This window comes from Meles meles, chromosome 7, assembly GCF_922984935.1.
Source record: "Meles meles chromosome 7, mMelMel3.1 paternal haplotype, whole genome shotgun sequence".
NCBI classification, from domain to species: domain Eukaryota; kingdom Metazoa; phylum Chordata; class Mammalia; order Carnivora; family Mustelidae; genus Meles; species Meles meles.
This window is the reverse complement of record NC_060072.1, coordinates 21066065-21083570: the sequence shown is the minus strand read 5'-3', so window position 1 is coordinate 21083570 and position 17506 is coordinate 21066065. Positions and strand designations below refer to the sequence as shown.

The window sequence follows — 17506 nt, the reverse complement described above, 5'->3', positions numbered from 1 at the left end:
GAGTGTCCAGACAATAGCATATTGTTAAAGAAAAATAAATTCTTTTGTCTTTATAGCCAGAAGACAGACCTGAGAATTGATAATTGTCTTGTGCTGGGGGCTGTGGGGAATGAGATTCTTTAAGACGAAATGGTAGGTAATTTGTTAAAGGCACTCAGGGGTAGCTAGCAGATGAATATATGGGTATGATTTCGAGTGCAATCCTCAGTACCTCAAAAGAACAAAGTACATCATTAGTCTTCTCCGTGCTGTTGGCTTTAACAGTAAAGAGGTGTAGTCTGCCCAAGCTGGTCCTCTACATAGTTATAAAGATCAAAGAAGCAGTTAAGAATGAAGTTAAAAGTGCTTCATAAATACAAGGAATTTATGAATTTATGTCATGAGTAAATTCTTTTATGAAAAAGTGAAACACTTAGAAATTATTCCATGCTGTATGGGCATCCTGTCTTTCTCTATTTTGATTATTTGACTTTCTTTTAAATTTTCATTAATTGGGAAAAAAATTAATGACACCGAATATTTAGGCAATTACGTTGATGAACCAGAAATAGAACTGGATATGTTTCTAGGGTGTCCCTCTATGCAACCTTATGTTTACAAAGTATATGGAGATGTATTTTATTTAATAAGGGTATAAAATGTTCTATGATTTAGGAACATAGAGTCAAATTAATTGAATTCTAGTACCCAACTCAGAGTGAGCTGAAACATAATAGGACCGACAATGCTTTATTGATGGACCTGAATCAGCAGGGCATAATGAACATTTGTAATCAGATTTGTTTAAATCCAGGCTCCTCCACAAACTGTAACTTTGAACGAGTTACTGAGTTTCAGCCTCAGTTTCCTGATTTGCAAAATGGAGACTATTTATTTGGTCATTCTACTTTTTGCATACACTTTATCATTCTACTTTGTGAGAATAAAATATCAAGAAACTCAAGTCACAAAGATAGATAAGGAAGCAATTACTATAGAATGGGCCAAAGATTCCCATTAACCTTAGAAAGGCTATGTTACCACACTTTGGTGGAAAGTGGCAGTCTTAATATAGGGGCTAGTACATCAGTGTTTTTTGTAAATTTCTTTTGATTTTACTATTGGTTGGCCCTACTTTTTGGTGGAACTTTTTAGTGAAAGCCAACAACATGGGATGTAATTTTAAAAATCAACACCCAATTTTATTTATTTCTAAAATTTCCACAGTAGCTGCACTAGATTACCTATTATTAGGTGCTCAGTGATGTTTGTTCATTCATTCGTTCATCTTTAATTAACATTCTTTAAAAAAGATTTTGAGAGTAAGTGTGCACAAGAGAGCATGAGCAGGGGAGCAGGCAGAGGGAGAGGGAGAAGCAGGCTGCCCAATGAGGAGCTGAGTCCCAAGACCCCGGGATCATGATCTGTGCTGAAGGCAGGCACTTAACCAACTGAGCCACCCAGGTGCCCTTTAATTTTTTATTTACATTCAATTTAATAGATAGCATTTTATTACTTTTAGAGGTATTATTTATATTCATTTTTAAGAGAGAGCAGAAGAGGGGGGAGGGGCAGATGGAGAGGGAGAGAGAGAATCCTAAGCAGGCTCCATGCTCAGTGTAGAGCCTGACTTGGGGCTTGCTGTTAAGACCCTCAGACCGTAACCTGAGCAGAAATCGAGAGGCAGACACTTAGTGGACCGAGCTACCCAGGTACCCCTCAATGATGTTTTTAAAAAGATACAAAGATTTTGGGGTGCCTGGGTGGCTCAGTGGGTTAAAGCCTCTGCCTTTCGCTCAGGTCATGATCCCAGGGTCCTGGGATCGAGCCCCGCATCTGGCTCTCTGCTTGGCAGGGAGCCTGCTTCCTCCTCTCTCTCTCTCTGCCTGCCTCTCTCCCTACTTGTGATCTCTATCTGTCAAATAAATAAATAAAATCTTAAAAAAAAAGATACAAAGATTTTGAGTATACCTTATGTTAAAGGCAGTCTTCAGTACGCACAGTAGGATTATAGGATAACAATGTACTGTGTACTATGGTATTACAAGCTCAGGAAATGGGTGTAAGGACTTACCCCCAGATCTCCACATCTACTAGCCAGATTGCCTTGGGCAGAATTGAGTTTTGATATCCATACTGTTCCTTGGGGTTGTGAGAATCAAATGAGATATTTGAAATTGCTTTTTATACAACCTTGACTATTAATAAAAGAATGAATGTTAAATATGGAAGTGTAACAAAAAATCGTTTTATATACATTCTGATTAGTACTGATAGTTATCAACAATATAATTATAAATTGTAAAAAGTTGAGAGAGGTCCTGGAAAAAAGAAATTTTTATGCTGGTCTCAGTATGTAATGGAGGATGGGTAGGAGGAGTGTGGAGCTGGGGTGGAGAAAGGGATTGGCTGGAAAAGCTGGCACAGAATTCAGGAGACAAGGGACCTCAAGATGATTAGTTTTCTTCATTACCGTAGTTTCCATATGAAGTTTCTTATCTGAAAAGGTGAATAACTTGATCATTAGCTCTAAGCCTGGTTAAAATTCTCCACCAACACTTTGATTGGATTTGATGAAATTATGTTCTTGAATAATTATCTTCAGGGTGTTTAGGATTCATTTGCTTACTCACTCCACCCCATACACCCATCCCAGGTAGATTAGAACATCAGCTCACAACCAGGCCACAAGCTCTGTTCTTTTCACTGTTGGTTGGGGACTAGAAATCCTACCTGTCATTAAACTGGACAGTGAGGGCGCCTGGGTGGCTCAGTGGGTTAAGCCGCTGCCTTCGGCTCAGGTCATGATCTCAGGGTCCTGGGATCGAGTCCCGCATCGGGCTCTCTGCTTGTCAGGGAGCCTGCTTCCCTCTCTCTCTCTCTGCCTGCCTCTCTGCCTACTTGTGATCTCTCTCTGTCAAATAAATAAATAAAATCTTAAAAAAAAACAAAACTGGACAGTGAATCTTCCTGTATCATGTAGGTAGCGACAGTCTTGGCATTACAGGGTTTGGGTTTTAACACATTGCATTAGTCAAAGTTCTTTATCTGTGAGGAGCAGGAGCTGTCTTAACTAGAGCAGGCTACAAAAGATCAATTTGTTATAAGGGTGTGGGTATTTCATGAAACCCAAGGGTAGAAGGACAGCTGGATCTAGACCACCAGGAACTGGAAGGTTGTTATAAGCAGAGACATACTCACTCTGATAAAGTTTCATTGTTTCATTCCTCTCTTTGTCAGACCAGTGTTCTCTGCATCTCCAGTCCATACAGGGAATGTAGCCACTCCACAGTTAAAGCCCTCGGGTCCTGCACAATTAACTAGTAGTCTTTAAATTCCAAAGTTTAATTACCAGGAGAACCTGGCATCTGACTGCCTTAGCTGGGTTTAGGAGCTCACCCCTGATCCATCCAGCAGTGGTCAGAAGAGATGAGAACCTGCTGTGATCTGAACAAGTGTTTCTAAAGAAGTCTTAGTTAATATTTTGTCTAAGGGAAGAGACTTTTTTTTTTTTTTAAGATTTTATTTATTTATCAGAGAGAGCGTGAGAGTGAGCACAGGCAGACAGAGTGGCAGGCAGAGACAGAGAGAGAAGCAGGCTCCCCGCGGAGCACGGAGCCCGATGTGGGACTCGATCCCAGGACGCCGGGATCATGACCTGAGCCGAAGGCAGCTGCTTAACCAACTGAGCCACCCAGGCGTCCCGAGACTTTTTTTTTTTTAAGATTTTTTTTATTTATTTGACAGACAAAGATCACAAGTAGGCAGAGAAGCAGTCAGAGAGAGAGGGGGGAAGCAGGCTCCCCACCAAGCAGAGAGCCCGATGCGGGGCTCGATCTCAGGACCCAAGATCATGACCCGAGCTGAAGGCAGAGGCTTTAACTACTGAGCCACCCAGGCGCCCCGGGAAGAGACTTTTTTGATACAGGATGCCAAGAAGTCATCTAATATGTGTTGATGGGTGGACTCTTTTCTAATAAACATTCAGTCTACATATCTCAAAACAAAGCTTTCATTTCATGGCCCTCAGGGTGTTCTATTCTATACAACATTTCCTGTATCTTTATGCTATTTGATGTTTTGAGATGGGGATCCAATGTTTAACAGTTGAGTTATAGAAAGCTCAAGATCATCATTCTGGCTGTTTTCTACCACATGGCACACACTCATCCGACTCTGAAAGTATGCAAGTTACCCTCAGATGCCACACTCCCTCATGCAAGACTTTGTCCCACGTGTTTTTTTTTTCTAGTTTGCCTCATTCTCTCATCCCTGAAAAGTAACGCTCCCACACCCCTCATCTAGGCAGTCCTCTCCTGTTCCCCATCAGCAAGCCAAGTGAGGTGTCCTTGCCTGTGCTCCCGTAACTGCATAGAATTGCTGCGCTGCATGAGCTCGTTTTGTGGTTGGTTTGTTTTTCAAGAGGGCTTTCCATTTCAACTTCTCACAGTGCCTCAGAAGGGCCTGCCACATAGAAGGCCTTCAAGAAAAACAGCAGGTGAATGAAACAAACCTCAATTCTTTAAAGTCTGGCTTGATATTTTCTTGTCTCTATTATCCACAATTCTAGTGTGGAAGCTTAAAGTGCAGGCTCTGATGGCAGAATTCCTGGGTTCATCTCTTGTCTCTGTTTAGTGTCTTGGTTGTGTGCACTTGAGCAAGTTTACCTAACTTCTCTGGCCTCCATTTCCTCATCTGTACATGGCATAATAATTGTACCTACCTCAGAGGGTCGTTGTGGGGATTACATGAGTTGAGTGCTTAAAGTCTGACACCTAGAAACTACTCCACAAAGGTTATTATCATTATCGACCATCTAAATCACCACCAAGAAACTTTTGTAGACCTCAGTGTGTTTCATGAGCAACATGAAGGCCAGTTCTTTAAGGTATGGTTAGTGTTTTCAGCAGCCATTGACCCTTCAGAAAGAGGTTCATGTGGTCTTTGTCTGGTAGTGCTTCCATTGTGTGCTCTAAGAGATAAGTAACCTTGGAATATTTAGGGACCAAGAATTGGGTTAGAAGTTCTGCCACTGGATGCTTTCTGTAGTGAATGAGTGTGCTTATCATATTGTGATTGTATTTGCTTTTGATGAAGGAGTAAGCTTTTGGGGAAACAGGTAAAGTCTTGGTGAAGTGATTGTATGTGTGAGGTGCTGGGGTCTTAGCATTCTCAGCCTTGAGGATTGGTGGCCAGAAACTATCCTTTTAAGAGCACAGGGCGGACAGGAATTTTTGTAGAAACTAACAGGCTGCTTCTAAAATTTATATGGAAATGTAGAAGACTTAGAATAGCCAAAACAATTTTTAAAAAAAGAACAAGTGATTTCATTTCCCAATTTCAAAACTTATTATTAAGCTGCATTAGGACAGCATGATACTGGCATAAGGATAGACATGAAGATCAATAGAAAGAATTGACACTCCAGAAATAGATCTTTATGTTCACTGACTTTTTGACAAAGCTGCCACGAATTAATCCAGGATAGCCTTTCTAACAAATGGTGCTGGGACAACTGGATATCCACATGGAAAAGATGGATTTAGATGTATACCTCACACCATATATAAAAATGAACTCAGAATGATTATGGACTTAAATATAAAAGCTGAAACAATAAAACTTGTAGGGAAAAAATAGAAGAAAATCTTTCAGACTTCAGATTAGTCAAAGATCACTTAGATATATAAACAAAAGCAAGTCTATAAAAGAAAAAACTGAAATTGGACCTCATCAAAATTAAACATTTTTTTTTAAATAGGAAACCACAAGCTGCTTTGCAGATTTTTTTTTTTTAATATTTTATTTATTTAACAGAGAGAAATCACAACTAGGCAGAGAGGCAGGCAGAGAGAGAGGAGGAAGCAGGCTCCCTGCGGAGCAGAGAGCCTGATGTGGGGCTCGATCCCAGGACCCTGAGATCATGACCTGAGCCAAAGGCAGTGGCTTAATCCACTGAGCCACCCAGGCGCCCCAAAATTAAACATTTTTTACTTCAAAATATAGCATGAAGAAAATGGAACGACAAATGGCAGACCAAGAAAAAAATATTTGCAAAACACATAATCTAAAAAAGGATTGAAAACATATACACTTCAATAATAAGACAAAAATCTTGTTGAAAAGGTGGTTAAAATACTTGAATAGAAATTTCACTAAAAAAGACATAAAAATGGCTAGTAAAAACATGGAAAGGTGGTCAATGTCATTAGTTATCAGGGTAATGCAAATTAAAACCGCAGTGAGATACCATTTCTTACCCACTGGAATGGCTATACTAAAAAAGATAGCAAATATTGGTGAGGATGTACAGAAATGAGAGCCCTCATACATGCTGCTGGGAACACAAAATAATGCAGCCACTTTGGAAAATAATTTGGCAGTTTCTTAAAAAGTTAAACAAATACCTATGAAATGACCCAGCAATTTCATTCCTGGTAGTTATTCAAGAGAAATGAGGAGTATGTCCATGCAAAGACTTGCACGGGTATATTCTTAACAGTTTTATGTATAATAACCGCAAATTTGAAACAACCTAAATGTCCATCAACAGATCAATGGATAGGCATCATGTGGTAAGTCCATATATTGAAATATTCCGCCAAAAAGAAAAAAAGGAAGTAACAACTGCTGATAGGAGCTGTGACTTGGGCAAACCTCAAAAGTGAAAGAAGCCAGGCACAGGAGAGCATATATTGTTTATGATTCCATTATATGAAAAGAAAATAGATTAATGGGTCCCTGGGACTGGGCGTGGGAGGGGGAGATAGGCATTAAGAGTGAATGTAAGTGATGTTTGGGGGATGATAGACACATTCTATCTACTTTGTGGTTTAGCATAAGCACCTAATACCCACCATTATTGCATAATTTGGTAAATTTACTGAAAACCATTGTCCAGTTGAAATGGATGAACTATATGATATACAATATATACCTCAGTAAAGTCAGAGGAGGCAAAGCAGAGGGTGTGATGGGGAGGAGAGAGAGACACAAAGAGAGACAGGTGAGAACAGCTGGAACCAGGCTGTTTGGATCTGAAACCTGGCAAGTCTTTGCCTTAGTTTCCTATTAGTGAAATTGGGAAAAATGAGTTACTAATCACAAAGCAGTCTTGGGAAGATTGTGATAATATATGAAGCGTGCTTAAAAGAATTGGGCCATGGAGAGAGCCTGATAAAATATTAACCATAATAATAATAGTAATAATAGTTATTATTGGTAGTAGTATTTAATCTACCAAGGATGCAGCTGTGATTTAGATAACTTAATTCAAATCTTGAAGAAGGATCAGACTGCAGCTTGCAAATGACGGTGACCAGTCCTGTGGACATGACTTTTGGGGGAATCTGAGAGCCCGTTGCACAGGATCTGTTAGGCACATGCAGGCTGGGAGATTAGAGCACCGGAGCCTTGCTAATGAAAGCTGATTCTTCGTGGCAGCATCATTTACAAAGGTGTCACCTGCTGCCCATAACATAGGATATTTTAACTTCAGTCCAACAACACTTTATGTTATACCCCACTATGTGCCAGGTCCTACTGGGGCAGAGGACAGGTGATTTGGAGGTGTGGAGGAGGGACACCTTGTCTGTGAGGGTTACTAGAGGATGAGATGTCTTGGTGAGGCTTAACAATCCCCTGACATTGCCCAGATGAGGGGTGTGGAGAGTTACCCAGGCAGAAGGTACAGCTTGAGCAAACCCCTATGTGGAGCTTGATGAGTTCAGTAAAGGGCTGATATGAAGAGCAGAGTGACAAGAAACAAGATCCAGTGGAGGTCCTTGTGAGCCATGAACTTGGATTTCTCCTGAGGACAGTGAGGACCAGTGAAGAGGTCTAAGCAAGTACTAGGACCGGCTCAGATACCTTCAGTTAGGCGGTCCCAATGGATCCTCGCACTGTACCTTGAGATATCCTGCTCTGGCCATCAGGAACAAATAAATGCTTTCCTGGATATTTGCATTTAGCACTCTAGCATGCTAGTGTTCCTCCAAGGACCACATCCACACTAGTGTCTGACTGAGAAACCGCTTCAGGGCTCCCACGAGGGACGTATGAGGCATACTGTGGTGGCCGAGAGCCTGTCTGTAAGGCTAGAGCTCAGAGACGCTGAGGACTTGTAAATGCTTCATTCACTTCGCTCTGGGTGTCTGCTCTGGCTGACAGCCCATTAATGAGCCCCAGCCGCTGAGGGGCAGGTATTGTGCCGGTTACTATAGCATCACCTTGGAAAGGATCACTCAGTGAGAGCCACTGGCTGAGTGAGGCAGGAGGGGGATGTGGTCAGAAGCAGCCAGAGGGGCTGGAGAGAGGCTGCAGATGCTGTTGCTGGTCTCAGGACACCTCGTGGGCTGGAGCCCACTTCAGCTTCTCCAGCTGCAGCCCCAGGGAGGGAGTGAGGCTGCGCTCAGCCTGAGAGTGGCTGCCTGAGACAGTGTCACGGGCTGCTGCTGAGCTTGTGGCTTTCAAGGGACTGAACTCCCAGCCAGACACTACTTGGCCTCTCTTTTTGGGGGGAGGGGGGAGGGATTTAGGAAGAGTGTCTCCTCTTGGAATATCTGAGCTGGGTTTCCTCTCCTTTTTGATGTTAAGTAGTTACCTCCATGAGAACTGACTTCAGGGTACTGCTCATCCAGGAGAGCAGAGTGGTCCCCACGCTGGAAATGAGGAAGGATGACAGTTTCTGAGACTTAACTGTTAGTTCCTGGAGGTCCCCCTCACCCATTCAAAATGCCTTTTAAAGCATTTGATACCTTCAAAGAAAAAATTCTGAAACCTGGAAAAGAAGGAGTGAAGAACGCCGTTGGAGATTCGTTGGGGATTTTACAAAGGTAAAGTTTGAATGCAAACTTCAGGTTTATTTCTGAGTAGTTTCACATTGCCAATGTTTGAAAGAATTTGCTTCATATTTTAAAAGCCACCTTTTTAAAAAGGAGTGGGTAGGTCAGATTAGATGGCTTCTGGAGTCCTTTCCGGCTCCAACACACAATGCCTGGAGTTTAAAAAAAAATGCATCGAAAGTATAGGATTGAATTAGGAAAATAACAAGACAGGCATTCTGTTTATATGGTAGTATGTGTACTTACTGGAGATGGTGATGTTGCATATTGTGTGTTTGGCATTGAATTAGAAAAGATACAGGGAGATAATATTTCCTGTTAATTCAATAATAATGCCAAAATCAGGAACCCCGTTACATGGTTATGCTTTTAGCTGAAATAATTTTTAAGAATTTTTCACTACAAATGAAAATTGGATATGTATTTAGCTTGTTATATAAACTATATAGGGTAGTTGCTGATTGGTTTTGAAAGAAAAGAAGAGTCACAATAGTTTGAAGAAAGTATGTTTAAAAATTAGTATTTAAGTAAAAAAAACCTTACATGGTTACAGTGAGAAAATATGTACTATCATTAAAGTGGATGATTTTGTCCAAAATAGAAACACTTTGTATTAAGATAGAAATTAATAGCTGGAAGTTAGAATAAATGCATGTATGTGGTCATTTCCAAACCAAAAAATAAACAATTTTTAGAAGTAAAATACAACACTGAAAAAAATAAAATTTAAAAAAAAAGTAAAATACATTGTCATTGGAAGGAGAGTTTGCCACAGATGAATGAATTGATGGGACATTTTAATTTGTGGTTTTTTATAGACATAGCCTTTCTAGGTTTTATAGGTGAATTTATAAGCAGTCCTTATGCACAAGGTAAAATGACTTCTTTAAACTCTCTGATATAAAAAAATGTGAAAAATACTCTTGATAAGATTTTTATATGTTTGAATGACTCTTTCTGATCCTGATGAGTGAAAATGCCATCTGGTATCTCCTTTTAACTTTTATATGGTATCCTTTAAATTAAAAAAAAAAAAAAAAACTTCAGCATGGAAGGGACTATTTCTAGGCACACAGAGGTTCACTCCATTCCTTGGGTTTTATAACACAGGGGCTCCTTGTCAGTGTGAAATTTCCACTGTATCACTCTTTCTTTCTTTTTTTTTTTTTTTTTTAAGATTTTATTTATTTATCTGACACAGAGAGATCAAAAGGAGGGAGAGCAGCAGGCAAAGAGAGGGAAGCAGGCTCTTTACTGAGCAGAGAGCCTGATGCAGGGCTTGATCCCAGGACCCTGGGATCATGCCCTGAGCCAAACACAGAGGCTTAACCCACTGAGCCACCCAGGTGCCCCTCCACTGTATCACTCTTTTTTTTTTTTTAAAAGATTTTATTTCTTTATTTGACAGAGAGAACACAAGTAGGTAGAGAGGGAGGCAGAGAGAGAGGAGGAAGCAGGCTCCCTGCTGAGCAGAGAGTCCGATGTGGGGCTCGATCCCAGAACCCTGGGATCATGACCTGAGCCGAAAGCAGAGGCTTTAACCCACTGAGCCACCCAGGCGCCCCTCCACTGTATCACTCTTGATGAACTTTCATAGTAAGAGAACTGGGTTCAGCCTGTCATTAATTTAAATATTAAAACCAAAAAGATTTCAACTAGACCCACAGTGAATTATCACGTATAGATAAAAACCTAGCTGACAGCAGGATAAACCAGCCAAACATAAGAAGTAATTATAATGACCTTTCCTTTTAAGAATGTTTTAGCCTTGTATTGCGCACTCCCCAGGTAACGTCCATCTTACTGTGGTGGTGTTCCTTTGATTAAAAATGAGAGAGGAAGGCACAATGGCTTGATTGGCATATTTAAGTATGATGACAAAGGCATCTGACAAAGCCGGGAACAAAAACCGTGACTTTGGAATATCGTTGACTACAGTCACCATTATAATCATCCAACTCTGTGCCTTAGTTTATACAATATTTGACAAGGAAGCACTTAGGAATTTTCTGTCCAACATTAAGATGAATTGCTTTTTTGAAACGGAATCACTTTCTTCGGTAAGAGACTTATTGTAAGAGCTGGTTTTCTAGTGTTTGCTTAGGTGATCCACTTGAAGATTCTTTTGTTTGCCAGATTGGTTTGCTTAGGAATAGAACAAGATTCATAATTTCCATGTTGTACGACCTCAACCCAACACGGAGCTATGTGTTTAGGACTCTGAATGGTTTCTTTGGAAGTGAATCACAACACAATAGAAAATGACTAACAGGGCTCGAGAGGATACAGGATACACTAAATGCATGCTAGATGTTATCACTGTTGGCTTACTAGTAGAATGACTTGAGAAAAAATAGTGCCAAACTCGAACCCCTTCTTTCTGTGATCCTAGAAGGAAATAATTGGCAGAGGAAGGTAAAAAAAGGCATTAACTGACCAGCAATCCAAGTTGACCCTAAGCTCTGACAGTCTTTGAGCAGAGCTCCGGAATTTAGGGCTCCTTCACCGAGACCAACTCTGATATACACTTGGTGTTCACCTTGTCTATAAGCTATTTTTATTTTTAAGTGCCTCACCCAAGTATACCAGAGCCTGGTATACAATGAACATTCCTTCCTCCCTGCTGATTTTTCACTTAAAACCAGTTGGCAGACTCCAATGGAAAAAAAAAAATCAGAAAATACTGTTCTGTTTTGTAAGGTACAAGAACGTTCAGAAGTTAGAAACGTTGACTTCCTAACTCAGCAAGCAGTGTAAATCACTGATGGCTTGTAATATTGGATACTGAAATCATCATCTAAATGGAATTCTTAGGGTGCTTTTCTTAAAAAAGATTTTATTTATTTGAGAGAGCATGCACATGCATTGCAGGGAAGAGGAGTGGAGTGGGAGGGAGAGGGAGAGAGAATCACAAGCAGACTCCACACTGACCACAGAGCCCCACTCAAAACTCAATCTCACCACCCTGAGATCATGACCTGAGTGGAAACCAGGAATTGTATGCTTAAATTCCTAAGCCACCCAGGCATTTCTTTTGGGGTGCTTTTTAATTACTGTTTCTCATGCTCAGGGGAATAGCAAATGCACAGGGAAACATTTGAAGTTTGTACATGGGGCTGACTATAGTCAGGCATTATTAGCCTTTCTGGAGAAGAGTCATTGATAACACACAGCTGAACAATTTCATCAGCTAAAAGTACACTAGTATTTCAGAAGTGTAGGAAGAAAGAATACATTCACTCATAGTCCAGTATTGGAACAGATGACATGGAAGGCATTACATTTAGAAGCTGATTTCTAGAAATAGACATGTAGATTTTTTGACTTACATAACAATCTGGGTGTCCTCTAATTGCTTATGTATAATAAAATAATAATGGCAAACATCTGTTCCAGGCACTGTAAACACTTTTATTTCTACTAAACCCTATGGGATGGGGACTACTGCAGTTACCATTTTAGAAGAGAAAGCTGAGGCACAGAGAGGTTCAGTAAATTTCCCAAGGTCACATAGCTTATAAGTGGCAGAGCTGGGTTTCAGACCAGATGTTCTCTGCCCACCATTCTTAGTCATTACACTGTGTGACCTCTCTGTCGTTGCTCTTCCCATTTACTGTGTTGAAACTTAATGACTCATTTAGGTTTAGGGAGTTACTTGGGTTGCAGTGTAGCCAGTGATCACTGGATCTTTTTGGCAAGTATGAGCTTTTCTCCCAATCAGTGGTAGTATTGAAGACTTCCCAAGGGAAACTGATGGGATGCTTGGTCTCCTTATAAGTATTTATATCTTCCCTTTAAAGAGATGGAACCAATCCTTGTGTGTTGCTTCCATCATCAGCATTCCGTGACTGTGTATTCCCCTTATGTGCCAGACATGCTTTGTCTAGTCCATTGGCAAATAGAAGTGTGTGAGAGTGGGCTCTGAGGTCAGGTGAGTCCAGGTTCTAACTGCTGTGACATCACTTACTTTCTGCCTGGACAACCTCAGGCAAGTTGGCATCTACTGGCCAGGGTAATTCTAGTAAAGCAAAGTCAGGTCACATCTCTCCCCTGCTCAAAACCTCCCCACAGTGTCCCACCTCTCTCAGAATTAAAGCCAACATCCTTCTAATGGACTTAAAGACCCTACCTGATTTGTGGGAACTTGAGAACTCTGACTTCATCTCTGGCCTTCTTTTCCTGCCTCATCCCACTCCAGCCATACTCTGCACTGATGGGGGAAACTCCCTAGACCCCTCCTGTGCCAGCTTCTGCATCCTGTTTTTCACCCTGTAAGGTTTATCTCCAATTGCCTGATGGCTTTTTCTCCCATTTTCAAGTCTCTTCCCAAAAGTTACCTTCCCAGGGAGGATTCTCCTGACTCTCTTTCCCTCCTCCTCCCACCGCTCCCAATCTCTCTTCCCTGCTGCATTTTACTCCACTTCTATCTTAGCTAGGGTTCCCTAAAAGAAGACCCTGAAACAGGAATTTGGAGAGCCTAGGATGTGATTTACGGAGGTAGAAATTGGGAGGCAGGGGGTAAAGCAGGATAGGAAAGGAGAAAACCAAGCAAGGATGTGATCTCAGGTAATACACAGGGGCCAGATCACAGTGGGAGGATCTGAGCACTGAGCTGTCCCTTCAAGCAAAGGGGCCAGTCTTTTGTGTCTCTGCATTTGTCAGTCATGGACTGTGGGCTGCCCCTGCTGAGGATCAGGACCATTTCAAGACCAATCAGCCTTGCCACTCTTGTGACCCTTGGCGTTGCCTTTTGGTCTTGGCATGAGGACCCCAACATGACTGGACAGCAGAGATAGCTCTATTTAGTGGGATTTTCACCGTATTTCCAAGTGGAAGAATTCTTCCTTGGGCATCAGGACTCCTAGAGCCACAGAGTCCAGAGTTGAAAAGATGAGATATCCCGTAAGTGAGTTACTGGACATAACGGTTAATGGGCTATTCCCACTTCTACCCTGTGTTTCTCAGACTAATGCGTTCTGCCCAGCACCCATTATAACAACTGTTGGTTTATGGAACATACTTCATCCTAAAGGACAGCACCATATCTTCACAGGGATTCTTCTCTGAGCCAATGCCTCAGCTGCATCTTAAAGAGGTTTCCTTTGCTCTGTCAGGCAACGAGCTTCAGCATGGTGTGGCTTGAGGTAGGACCAGTGGATCCCATTGTCCTATGCCCCCTGATGTACCTCCTTTGCTATAATTGAGTGTCTTTGTCTTAGGTGATGTTGTGTGGGATCCCATGTTGGCTAATCAGGATTCTTTGAATCCTCAGGTAGTGATGCTGGCCAAGACTTGCAGGCTCATTTGTAAAATATATGTCAGCCTCAGTCAGGATGAATTGCTACCTTTTCCAAGATGGAAGGAGTCTGATATAAACAATTTGCCACCAAGAGGCTGGTTTGTCTCCTTGGAGACTGTGCAGTATCAGGGGTGCAGAATTGGTTTTGTTGCTGACAGCTGTGGTAGCTCCCATGGTAGCACCAGTCTCGGTGAGTGAGATCCCAGACGTACCTTCCATCCCTGCAACCATGGCTATCCCACATGCCACTGCTGCGGGGCTGGCTGGCTGAGCGGAGGAGCTGGCTAACATCCACCAGCCAAGCCAGCCATCATGTCCGTGCTCGACGTTCATCCTCATGTCTGTCAGTTCCTGTGAGTCAGAGCCTTTAAATGCCATTCTGACCTTGCTTGCCCTTGTCTCTGATCTTGAAGTGCTGCCACTGGCCTCTGCTCTTTCAGAATTCTAGTGTTCTGGTGGCCACTGGGAGCCCAGTTCTGGAATGGCAGCTCCTGCGGTCGGACGGGATGGGCCCAGGACAGCCACTGCTGAGAGGCTCAGTGGTGCTGGGGGCCCATTCCTCATTGTCTTGGTAAAGGAATGTGATTCCTCAAACTTCCTGAGCAATATATTTAGCATGTGGACTTTCTGCCGTATCTATTAAATCCATACAACACATCTTCTTTTTCTATAATCTGCCATAATATTCTGGCATCTCTCTTAAAAAACAAAACAAGACAAATAGTTAAAGGGAGACCTATTTATTGAAGAGTATGATTAACATTGAAAATATGTCATGGATTTTTATATTGCAAATAGCAGACGTCAAAATTTTAGCTAAAGGATAGAAGATAACCAATTTAATCCTCACTAATTCATCTATATGGTCCAATCAAATTTAGTAGTCATTATAATAGGCATTAAAACAGGAAATAGGCCTGTAATTTAGGTTTATTGGCGAAGGAAGGAAGGGAGAGAAAGTGAGCCCCTGAACTCAGAAAAGAATATTCTCGTAGCCTTGGTTATTCTGTCTTTGGAATGAATATGGATGGCAAGAGGAATGATGTCGGACATGCTTATTAAACCATGACCTGACTTTCTCCAGGTCCCCATTTCTAGGTTCTTATTCAAAGGGGGAAGTTGCTCATGGTCAAGTTGAAAGGCAGATGTCACAGATAGTCAAATCCACTTCACAGAGATGGTCTCTGCTCAATTTCTGACCCATAAGAAACTCTTGAGTTATTTTTAAAAAACCGTCATAGTGGCTAATTTCTTCCCACAGTGCAACAATGACTAGAAATCACTACACAATTATTATTATTTTTTTTTAAAGAGAAGTTGTCAGTCTCCTCTTGGCACCTCTACTTTGTCTAAACTTCTGAGAACCATGCTGGTAGCTTGTTGGAACTATTTCTTTTGGCCTTTGCCAGGATGTTAAATCCTGTGTCATGGGCCCCTTGCATTCATTTTTCCCAAGGTTGTGTAACAAACAACCTGAATGGCGTTAATTTCTTTTTTCTCTCACTGTGCTGGAGGCCAGAAGTCTAAAATCAAGGTGTCAGCAGGACCATGCTCTCTGTGAAGCCTCTGAAGTGGGGTTATCTTTGCCTCTTCCTCACTTCTCGTGGCTACGGGCAACCCTAGGCATTCCTTGGCTTGTAGACAAGCACGTCATCTGTGCTGTCATCTGGCCTTCTGCCCTGAGCTTCTGAGTCTATGTTCAGATTTCCCTCTTTTTACAGGGACTCCAGTCATCAGATAAGGACCCATCCCAATCCAATATGACTTCATCTTCACTTGATTATGTCTGCAAAGACCCTGTTTCTAAGTAAAGTCATATTTACAAATATCAGAGATAAAATACCTTTTTGTTTTTGGGAGTACTCTCCTGATTTTTAAACTCTAGAAATTAATCCATATTCTGAAAAACCACACACACACACACACACACACACACACACACACACACCCAGACACAAACAATCTAAACCATCAAACAAAACATTTCTATGGGGTAGACTGGCCTTTGAGCTGTCATCTGTAAGCCTGGCTTTTGGAATAAAAAGCCACAGAGACCATGTCTTTTCTTTTCTTTTTTTTTTTTAAATTGTCCATCTTACCATTCCCTGATGAGGTAATAAGCTCTGACTCTCTGCTTGAATGAGGGGACGGGAAAGGATGAAATTACCAGGGGGAAATAAAAACAGGTTAACACATCAAAATCAGTGTGACTGTGCCAGGTGCTAGGGATACTTGGTTCCTGATTTTGAACTTATTATGGTATACTGGAAGAGGGAAATACTAATTTTAAAAATTACAAAAAAAAAAACCAAGTAGTATGAACAGTATTGACTGGGTAGGAGTTGAATTTTATTGAGATCTTTTAGAATTTGATGTCCTGAGAGCCGCATGGATGAGATCCTAAAGCAAATCCCAAACTAGTGCTGGGAGTCAGATTTTAAGTACCTCCTCCCTTTTTAAAAAGTGACCATTTATTGATTTATGATCCAGCGGTAGAAATGCTACTAAGTGCCTTACAAACTTTATTTCCTCTAGTGCTCACATTAGTCCTTTCTCCTTCCAGGGAACCAAGGTTCAGAGAGGTTAAGTCTCTGCCTCAAGGTCACACAGCTAATAAATACTGGACTCAGCATTTGACACAGGATTGTCTGACTATAGGGCATGTTCCCTCAATCCTTCTTCAATATTCTTTCTCCAAAACCTTTAAAAATGTCTACTTAGTTGAAGCACTTGATATGTATAAGGCGTGTTCTTGTTTGGTCCTGGATGTACTGGCAGGAACGGGCTTGATACAACTCTGGCTTGTGTTTTCACTTCACCCACTGCAGCTGGGTGCCTCTTGGGCAAGTTTTTGACGTGTTCTGAGGCTCCCAAGCTGTGAGAGAGGGATAAATTCTACCTCTCAAGATTGTTCTGAGGATTAAGGGAGATTATGTATATAGATGTATCTATAAGTATGTACCTCTCCGGTACACAGTACTGGTGTAGAAGGTAGTCAGTACCCTTCCATCCCCTAATAATCTATTAGTCTCTTGAGCTGCCATCACAAAGTACCAGAGGCTGGGTAATTTAGGAGAAGTTTATTTTCTCACAGTTCTGGAAACTCGAAGTCCAGCATCAAGGGGTTGACAGTTTGGTTTCTCCTCAAGGTCACCTACTCGCTGTGTCTTCCCGTAAGGATGCTGGTCTTACTGCATTAGGGCCCACCCATATAATCTCATTTAATTACTCTTTAAGGCCTTTTGTCCCAATACATTCTGAGGTCCTGAGTGTTAAGGCTTCAAAGTAGGAATTTAGAGTAGGGATAGTATTGACCCAATCAGTCCATAATAAATACTTACCATAAGTGAGCAAGTGAATGGATTTTAAAAAGCCATAAAATGAT

General features: G+C 41.5%; 1 protein-coding gene across 2 annotated transcripts in view; it reads left to right on the top strand.

The window, feature by feature from the left end:
* Positions 1–17506, top strand: part of SLC17A8 (solute carrier family 17 member 8) — a 57770-nt gene that overhangs the window by 760 nt on the left and 39504 nt on the right. The window contains exon 1 of one of the 2 annotated variants that reach the window (XM_046010760.1): positions 8517–8813. The exons of the other annotated variant lie outside the window; for it this stretch is intronic. Coding sequence (XP_045866716.1) covers positions 8713–8813 — 101 coding nt within the window. The 5' untranslated portion in view covers positions 8517–8712. Of the gene's footprint in view, positions 1–8516; positions 8814–17506 lie in introns of those variants that run through there. 2 annotated transcript variants of the gene reach the window in all.